The 10,724-nt window shown below is 36.4% G+C and overlaps 1 protein-coding gene across 1 annotated transcript; it reads left to right on the forward strand.

The window, feature by feature from the left end:
* Positions 1–5,989: 5,989 nt before the first annotated feature.
* LOC309823506 (solute carrier family 25 member 36-like) lies at positions 5,990–7,407 on the forward strand (the record flags this gene model as incomplete). Its single annotated transcript, XM_082655841.1, is given in 4 exon segments — positions 5,990–6,280; positions 6,284–6,373; positions 6,567–6,599; positions 6,603–7,407. Coding segments are annotated over 4 exon segments (930 nt in total). The 3' UTR covers positions 7,119–7,407.
* Positions 7,408–10,724: the final 3,317 nt, after the last annotated feature.

Consider the following 10,724-nt stretch of genomic DNA (forward strand, 5'->3'; position numbering starts at 1 on the left):
TGATATTTTAAATGTCGTCATACAGATAGACTAGGAATACTGCTGCTGGAAGCTGGCCAACCATTGAGTGGAAGCCAAACAGAACTTTAATCAACACTTTGTGCCAGTCAAGGAAAAGAACCTTGGGACTGCCCTGTGGTTCAGTGGTAAAGAATCTGCCTTCCAACGCAGGGGACGCAGGTTCGATCCCTGGTCGGGGAATTACGTTCCGACATGCCACGGGGCAGCTAAGCCCACGTGCCTCAACTAGAGAGCCTGCGTGCTGCAAAGTACAGAGCCCACGTGCTCTGGAGCCCGCACACCACAACTACAGAGCCCATGTGCCCTGGAGCCTGTGTGCCACAACTAGAGAGAGAAAAAACCCACACACCACAACTAGAGAGAAGCCTAAGCGCCACAACTAGAGAGAAACCCAAGCACCATGACAAAGAGACCGCAAGCTGCAACTAAGACCCAAGGCAACCAAAAAATAAAAATTAATTAATTAATTAATTTTTTTTTTAAAAAAGGAAAAGAATCTTAACAACCCTGGGCTGGATCCAAAACTTGTGATGAGTGTGTGGATTCAAATATGACCCAGTGAAGGACTTTCTGCTTTTCAGAAGCAACCTTTAAACAGAGTTAGGAGGACTTGCTGAACATTTTTGAGTAAATGGTACTACCATTTTTGTAGGCCTTCTAAAACCAGGAAAAACAAACTTAACTTGGAAATAATGTAGGCATATTAATATCCAAAATTTCAATGCACCTCAGGAATTTAACTACAATATTTTAGTGTAAATTGAGGAAAGGCGTGAAGCTATAATCAGCAAGCCTCTCAGTATAGAGCAGTAAATGTAGCCAAAAACGTTCAAAGAAAACAAAGCGAAACTAAATTGAATAAAAAGGAATTTAAAACACTGCCAAAATGCAAATTAAGCTTTTACCATCAATTTTACTGTCAGGATTTTAGCTGTTCTGTTAATATGCCCTCAGTTGTAGATACATGAACCTCAGGGTATAAATGACCTTCTGAGCAAAGAAAAAGAACCCACTGAACCCAAAGCAATGCATGCCTGGCACCCTCTGCAATTCCTCACAGCATCTGGAAGTACTTGTGTGTGAATAATCCTTCCCTGGGCCATTGACCAAGCAACAAATCGCGAAATGTAGATGTTAAGGGATATTTAATGAGGCTCTATGATGATGTATCTTTACTTTAAGTTTCAACACTGTGTGACTTTGGCAAATCACTTAACGTTTTTTTAAGCCTATAAAATGTGTATTAACAAAATAATACTTAATCTTAAGAGTTGTGAAAATTAAATGAAATAATGCATGTTAAAAACATCTTAACATATAGTACAATATTATTTGTGATAGTACAAAATAATCACTGTTATTGCTGTTATGGTTATTTACATATTATGCTTACAAAACAATTTCTAGTCTTCTTATATGTCACAGCAACTTCGTGTTGAAATATCCAGGGAAATACAATCATTCAGACCTTGCTTTGCCCAAATCCGAACCTCAAAAAATATAATTCTCTCCTCACATGCAGTTAGTTTCCAATAGTATATGATATTCGAAGCCTACCTAATATTTCTTATTCCTGTTCTTAAGAGTATTAGCCTCATTAACGTTCACAAAATGCAAGTGAAAACATAGATTTACAGCCTGTAGAAATATATTTTTTATATAGTGTAAATGTATTACATGTATATATTAAAATGTGTTCTTCAGGAATAATTTTTTACTCTGATGAATTAAGGAGAAAAAAAAAAAAAAACAGAAGGAATAAAGATGTGTCAAAACCACAGATACCAGACCATCTCTGAGGGGCAATTTAACTATCTGCTCAGACCCATATTGACATTGCCTTCCCTCCAGGACAGTAGGACAGCTTGTTCTGGAAGGATGAGGACATTTGGCTACAGATTCTGTCTCGGGTGATGGCTATAGTGGTAGCGGGTAGACTATGTTGATAGCAGGGCAAGTAATAGAGAAAGCTGTTTTACTCATAAAGATGAGGACACCCTGTCTGGTTCTTCCCTGCAGCTTTCTATATAATGTGGAATGTGGCAGAATGTCTGTGATTCCAGACCACTAAAATGAGTGAGGGAATGAGGGATCCTGCAGATAGCCTCAAACTGTTGAATCAAAGTTTACAGAAGGCCTTATAAGAACCTGATGTCAAAGAAGGCGTAAGCATCTCAGTTACAATAAGAAGAGGTAATATTCCAAAGCAAACCAAATAATGAAATTTGTCTCAGTAGTGTTTTTGAGGAACGATCAAAACACAATATGTGTTTGGGAAATAATTAAAATTCCTGAACCAAGGTTCTATGTACTTCATTCTTCACTGTGTTTTTCCATCTAGATTCTCAACCCAGAGAGATGGGGAAGACCAAAAAGACAGAGAAAGTGCAACCGTTTAATTGCAGGATCCTGTGCTCACTGGAAGTTTGAAAGCCTGAGTCATTATTGGAAGTATAATCTGCATGTTCTTTACAGCAGCAGTTCCACCTTGGCCAGCTTTCTTTCTAAGTCTGCCTTGGCAAATGAATTTAACCCAAAGAAATGCATTTGCTTACTATTCTCTTGGAGAAATGCATTGTTGGTGTGCTTTGGCATTCTGGAATGGTAACTCTCATTATTTTCTCTGTTGTTATCCACCAACTTTGACATCTTCCTGTCAGTAGCATTATACAAGTAATTCATCAAAGCTTCAGTTCCAACATAAACTCCTCAAACACACCTCGCTTGTGAAGTATCCTCGCTGGCTTTCTTCTGTTATATCCCTTCGAGTTAACTTCCAGCTAACAGACCAAGATTTTTTTTTCTTTTCTGAAACCATTAATCTTCACTGAAAAGCTGTTCAAGTGTCTTCCAACAGTTTCAGCGGCAGAGCCTCCTGCTGGCACTAGGAACTCTCATAAATATTATTGGGATTGTGCATGTACATCAGGGAGAGATTTTTCACCCCAGAGAACATGAAAGGAGCACCAACAGTCTCATTCTTATTGAGTTTGAGTTGTGCAACTGAGCACAGGAGAGAATGTGGACAGGAAATTAGCAATTGAAAGGGCAAACGGGTGTTCCACATAGACTCTTCTTCTATGGAACAGTGACAACATCACACTTTGTGTATCATTCTTCCTTACCATTACATCTTATCTCCTCCAGTAAATGATAAACTCCCTGCAAGAAGCATCTTTGTATTATTCATGAAGTATTTGGCAGATGGGCATTCAGAAGATGTTTGTTGAATAAACGAATGGATGAGTGGATAAACGGGTGGGTAGAAGGGTGAAAAGCTTGTGAAATAAAGCTTATATTATTCACATGTCAAAAAAAGGAAGAACATACTCCCCAATATCAAGATGAGCAAAATATTCCAAGTCTTTTTGGAAAGAACTATCACATTATTTGTGTGTATGTTTATGCTTCAAAGCCACCCACATGATTTTTGCAGCTGACTCTTTCAAAAACTAAAAGCACCACTGCATTTTGAAAAAATCTTGATGTTAGTTGTCTGGCCATGTGTTGTAGCCTTAGGAGCATTTTCTAAAGACATATTGCCTGTAGAAATTAGTGAGGGAAGATTATGACAGAAAAAAAGAAACATTCTTAACAAATTAGGTCAAAAAGAACCTATAATATACTCCTTTAAAAATTATACTTGAATTAATGTTCAGAACAGTTGTTTAAGTGCTAGAGGAGGGATAAAGCTCTTGTGATGAAGAGATTATGAGTTTAGAGCTATGGAATTAGGTTTACCACATTTAAGTGTTCTAGTGAGAATAAAATTCTAACAAAGAGAGTGCCGGAATGTTTCCTCTGTTTTATTATTTCAATTTTACTCCCAACAAGCTGCCCAACTTGCTGGTCTGTGATGTTTCTCTACAAACTTACGTAGTGATAAGCAACTCTGAGTGCAGTTTAAAACCCTATGCAAAATCTAGCTTCTGCCCCAGATACTGGAACTATGTGGCAGAGAATTTAAAATAATTTTGATTAATAGGTTAAAAGTTCTAATTTAAAAGGCAGAAGACATCTAAGATCAGAGGGGTAATTTCTTCAGAGAGAAGCTAGAAATAAATAAGACAGTAACAGAGATAAAGAATGCCTTCAACTGCTCATCAATAGACTTGACACTTGAAAGAACAAATAGACTTGAAGAAAAGTCAATAGCAATTACTCAAACTGAAATCCAACAGGAAAAAAGGAATGAAAAAAAATCTTAATAGAACATCCAAGAGCTGTTGAACAAAATGCCAGAGGACAAGAAAGAGAAAAGGGCCAGAAGAACATACCTGAAGAAATAAAGGATGAGAGTTTTCCAAATTAATGATAGTTATGAAGCAGTAAATCCAAGAAGTCCAGAGAACAGCAAGCATGACACATTTAAAAAATATATAGACCTATCATATTCAAAGTGTTAAGAACAAAGACAATGAGAAATTCTTCAAAAGAAGCGTAATATACAGAGGAATGAAGACAAGAATTGCAACAAACTTCTATCAGAAACATCCAAGCTAGAAGACAACACCGTTTAAATGTTGAAAGAAAAACTGTCAACCCAGAATTATTTTTTTTAATATTGAATTCATTTATTGATTCAGCAAATATTCTTCATGGTAATAAGCCTCCCTCTTTTGATATGGATTCACTTTATTTTTTTTAATTGAATAAAAGAGTCTTTAAATTCTATAGTGCTTTACAATTTTCAAAAGTTTCACACACATGATTTCATATAATCCCATAATAACCATTTTTTATCTCCTTCCCCTATATTGCCCCTCCCCCTTCCCACTCCTCACTGGTAACCACTAGTTTATTCTCTCTGTCTTTTGAGTTTGCTTCTTTTTGTTATATTCACTAGTTTGTTGTATTTTTTAGATTCCACATATAAGTGATATACAGTATATGTCTGTCTGACTTATTTCACTTAGCATAATGCCCTCCAAGTCCATCCATGTTACTGCAAATGGCAAAACTTCATTCTTTTTTATGGCTGAGTAGTACTCCATTGAGAATATACATTCCACATTTTCTTTATCCATTCATATATTGATGAACACTTAGGTTGTTTCCATACATTGACAATTGTAAATAGCTCTGCTATGAACATTGGAGTGAACATATCATTTCAAATTAGTGTTTTTGTTTTTTCAGATATATACCCAGGAGTACAACTGCTCTCAACCCAGAATTCTTTATCCAGCAAAAATATCTTTTAAAAATGAAGGACAAACAGGGACTTCCCTGGTAGCACAGTGGTTAAGAATCCACCTGCCAATGCAGGGGACACAGGTTTGAGCCCTGGTCCTGGAAGATCCCACACACCGCGGAGTAACTAAGCCTGTGTGCCACAACTACTGAGCCTGCACTCTGGAGCCCGCAAGCCACAACTACTGAGGCCCACATGCTCTAGGGCTCATGTGCCACAACTACTGAGCCCGTGTGCTGCAACTACTGAAGCTCACATGCCTTAAGCCCATGCTCTACAACAAGAGAAGCAATGAGAAGCCAGCGCACCGCAGCAAAGAGTAGCCCCCGCTCACCACAACTAGAGAAAGCCCACGTGCCGCAACAAAGACCCAATGCAGCCAAAAATTAAATTAAATTTTTTAAAAAATGAAGGAAAACTAAATACCTTCAGACAAAAACTAAGGAAATTTATTACCAATATACCTACTCTACAAAAAATGTTAAATTTCTTCAGGCAGAAATAATATATCAGACTGAAAATTGGATGTAGCAGAAAGAAACAAGAATAAATTAAATGGAATAAATGAAGATAAAATTAACATTTTCTTATTTTCAATTATTCTAAAACAAAAGTAATAGTAATGCATTCTATATTTATAGCATATGAAAAAGTATGACAGTAGCACAAAGGATGGGAAGGAGAAATTAAGAATATACAGTTGGGGGGCGGAAGCTGCGACCGTCGCGGTGGCCACGTCCCGCCTCAGCGCCCAGAGGACATGCGGGAGAGAGAATGAGCCAGAGGGACACGCTGGTGCATCTGTTTGCCGGAGGATGTGGCAGTACGGTGGGAGCTATTCTGACATGTCCACTGGAAGTTGTAAAAACACGGCTGCAGTCATCTTCTGTGACACTTTATATCTCTGAAGTTCAGCTGAACATCATGGCTGGAGACAGTGTCAATCGAGTAGTGTCTCCTGGACCTCTCCATTGTCTAAAGGTGATCTTGGAAAAAGAAGGGCCTCGTCCCCTGTTTAGAGGATTAGGCCCCAATTTAGTGGGGGCAGCCCCTTCCAGAGCAATATAATTTGCTGCTTATTCAAACTGCAAGGAAAAGTTGAATGGTTTATTTGATCCTGATTCTACCCAGGTACACATGATTTCAGCCGCAATGGCAGTAATTGTTGACTGACTCATTGAAGTTTTAAAGCTGGAAGGTAAAGCCTTAAAGATCAAGGTGGTGAAATACTCTTTACCAATGAAGAGAGATCTTGGGCAAGTTAGAGCACAAGAAACTGAATACAAAATAATCCAAAATATTTCATAAAAATGGATGTGCAATATTACTGATCATAGTGCAAAAGGTGAAAGGTTTTACTGCAATCACAGCGACCAACCCCATTTAGCTTATAAAGACTCAGTTACAGCTTGATGCAAGGAACCGTGGGGAAAAGAGAATGGGCGCTTTTGAGTGTGTCCATAAAGTGTATCAGACAGATGGACTTAGAGGATTTTATAGGGGCATGTCTGCTTCATATGCTGGCATATCAGAGACTGTTATCCATTTTGTTATTTATGAAAGTATTAAGCAAAAACTACTGGAATATAAGATTGCTTCTACAATGAAAAATGAAGAAGAGTCTGTAAAAGAAGCATCAGATTTTGTGGGAATGATGCTAGCTGCTGCCACCTCAAAAACGTGTGCCACAACTATAGCATATCCACATGAAGTTGTAAGAACAAGACTGCGTGAGGAGGGAACAAAATATAGACCCTTTTTTCAGACACTGTCTTTGCTTGTTCAAGAAGAAGGCTATGGGTCTCTTTACCGTGGTCTGACAACTCATCTGGTGAGACAGATTCCAAACACAGCCATTAAGATGGACACCTATGAATTAGTGGTCTACCTGCTCAATGGATAGCACCACCAGGCTACTGTACTATAAAGAGGGAAGACCAAAAGATACAGTGGACCATGGAGTACCGAAGCCAGCTTGGTGGACAGAAGGAAAATAGTGTGGGAACATGGAACTATACCTAAGTGGAAGTTTGGTTGTAGGAATTAAAGTAATCATAACCACATTACTTAGTCTTTTTAGTAATGTGAAAAAAACCTTGGCTGCCTCCAAGAAAAAGCCTTTAGAAGCGCTCGTTCTTCAAAATTGCCATTTTCTCTACCATGTCCACAGGACACAGTTGGCATTTTGTTGATTTATGGCAATCAGAGTATAGTGTTTATTCCATGAGCACTTTTCCAGTCTTCTAGACAGAGCCATCTGTAACTGTATAACTATCCAAAGATAGTACTGACAGTCATAAATTTCTAACTCTGGCATAATTCCTATAAAATTGAAAAATAACAATGATAATAGTATTTTCACATTTCCTTGAGAGGATCTGGCACTATATTTTAAAGTTAATCATTTGGCATTAGTAGTCACTGTTTTTGACGATAAATGAAGTAGTGTCTAAACATGTGTTTATTTTTAGCTTTAAAATATTTTGGTTTCCACTGCTCACAGGTGCTTTATGTTTAGCATAATGTGAACACTTAAATTGTTTGTTAATGTATCAACTCAAATGGTAATAGTTTGGGACACGACCAGTAAAATGTTGATTCTTGGTCATTTCAGTGACTTGAGCATGTCCTCTTATCTTTTCTAACCTAGTGATACATGAATGAATGCAGTGTCTTTTCAGTGACTTATTAATTATGAACTTGAATTATCCCCTGTGATACCTAAGTATCATTTTCTTAAAGTGGAAAAAATTTACTGCTTCTGAATCTTTCTCTATTTGGTTTCACATTAAGAATTTGAACCTTAGAATTATTTCCAGAAGCTCTGCATACATTGCATTTATTTAGTAGAGAAAATGGTAATTTTCAGCTTTGTCCTTACAAGGTGTTTTCTTTTTTTAAGGTGACGTTATAAATATCTGGGGCAGCATAAACATTATAGAAGAAGGGCCCTCTGCAATCTGATTGGGCAGGTAGTGATCCTAATTAACTTACAGTTTTATAAATGAACAAACTGCTTTGGATAAGGAATTTATTCCATCCGAATTTCTTGAATGGTAAATCATAGAAAGATTCAAGTTAATTCAGATTAAGCGTGTTAACAGGATATAGCTTTTACATTTTGCTGTTGAGTTCAACTGCACCTTTTAATACTTTAAATGTATGGCCCTTATGAAGATATTTGCTGTAATTCAATTAAAAGACTTTCATTTATGGATGTTGCTATACTGGTGTATGAAACTTATACAATTAAACTCCAGTGTGGTAGTCATTTCAGTATACATGAAAAAAAAAAAAAAGAATATACAGTTGAGGGGCTTCCCTGGTGGCGCAGTGGTTGATAGTCCGCCTGCCGATGCAGGGGACATGGGTTCGTGTCCCGGTCTGGGAATATCCCACATGCCGCGGAGCAGCTGGGCCCGTGAGCCATGGCCGCTAAGCCTGCACGTGTGGAGCTCACACGGGGAGAAGCCACAACAGTGAGAGGCCCGCGCACCACAAAACAAACAAAAAAATAAAATAAAAAAAGAATATACAGTTGAAGGTCTGTACAGTACATATGAAGTAGTATAATATCATTTGAAAATTTATTACTTAAATATGCATATGATAAGCCCTAGATTAACAACTAAAACAAATTTTTAAAGAGGTATAAATAAGTTAATAGAGGAGATAAAATAGAAACACTGAAAATGCTCTAGGCAGAAAAGGGGGAGGGGAGCAAAGAACAGAGAGAAGAAATGGAAAATAGCTAGAAAAAAAAGTAAGTTTTAATCCAATCATACAAATAATCACATTAAATGTGAATTTAATTTTCAAATTGGATTTTGAAAAGCAAGATTCAAATATGTGCTATCAACAACAAATCTACTTCAAGTTCAAAGACATATATAGATAAAAAGGAAAAGGATGAAGAAAGATATACCATGCAAACATTATACAGATGAAAGCTGGAGTAAGTATATTAATATTAGATGAAGTTAGCTTCAGAAAGAAAAGTAATACTGGGGATAAAAAGGGACACTACATAATGATAAGAAAGTCAATCCTCCATTAAAGTATGCATCTAACAACAGAGCTTCAAATATATGAGCCAAAAACTGATGGAACTGAAAGAAATTAACAAATCCACAATTACAGTTGAAAACTTCAATACTCCCCTCAGTAACTGATAAAACAAGTAAACATAAAATCATTAAGTATTATAGAACTAAACAACACTATCAACTAACTAAACCTGAATAATGTATAGAACACCCCACCTAACAGCAAAATTTATTTTCAAGTGTACATGGAACAATCACCAAGACAGATTATACTCTGAGCCATGAAATGAACTTCAACACATTTAGAATAAAAATCATATTATAACATAAATTTGATCTAGATAAACTTTAATATAAAGCCTTATTATTACCAAATGACAGTGGAAATTTAGGCTCCCTACTCAGTCTTTGCTGACTGGGGTAGCAGAGCACCTGTGTTTTTCCATGATGTTTGGTTGGAATAGGTGGTTATTGTCAAAGTTTTCTGTCTTGCTAAATTGCTTTTTTCTCACCTAGAGAGAACAGGCTTTTCTGTGGGGTTTTAATCTGTGGTCATTGATCTTTCCTGGGTGCAGGCTTCTCCAACACCCAAACTGGAATGTATGAGAGGCAAAAAGGAATCTCATGGAACTCATCACTGTCTCGTTCCTTGAATCCAAGATCCCTAAATAGTGTGCCTTTTCCACTCCACCTTTCAGAGTCTTTTTCTTATTTTTTAAGATAATATTATAAAATATTATGTTATACCACATTATATTATATCATATTATGTTATGTTATATGAATGGAGATTAAAGAGACAAAAATGGAGGTAAATTTTCTATACTTCACTTGAACTACAAAAATGTTGACACCAGTAGACTGTGATAATTTATGTCTGCATAACTGCAATCACTAAAAGAATCTATACCAAAAGATGCACTCAAAAACACTATACCTGAATCAAAATGGAATCAAAGTCAAAAATTCTAAAATTTGTTCAAGTAACTCACAAAAAAGCAGGGAAAAGAAAATAGAGAAATGAAAACCAGAAAATAAATTATTAAATGACAATTTTAAGCACAAACATATCAAAAATTACATTAAATGTAAATAGTCTAAATATATAATTAAAAGACAAAGATTGACAGAATAGATAGAAACAAAAATGACTAAACTCCTGTGCTGTCTTAAAAAAACTCACTTTAATTATAACTCATTGAACATAAAATGATGGAAAAAGATATATCAAGCATTAATCAAAAGAAAGCAATAGTGCTTATATTAATATCAGAACAAAGTAGGCTTTAAACAAAGAAAATTACCAGGGACAAAGAGGAACATTACATAATGGTAAAAGGGTCAATCCAGCAAAGAGATACAGCAATTCTAAACATGTATGCACCAAAAAACAGAGCTGCAAAATAAGTGAAACAAGAACTGATAGAACTAAAAGGAGAAACAGACAAATCCACAATTACAAG

This window comes from Grampus griseus, assembly GCF_964374135.1.
Source record: "Grampus griseus genome assembly, chromosome: 6".
Classification (NCBI taxonomy): domain Eukaryota; kingdom Metazoa; phylum Chordata; class Mammalia; order Artiodactyla; family Delphinidae; genus Grampus; species Grampus griseus.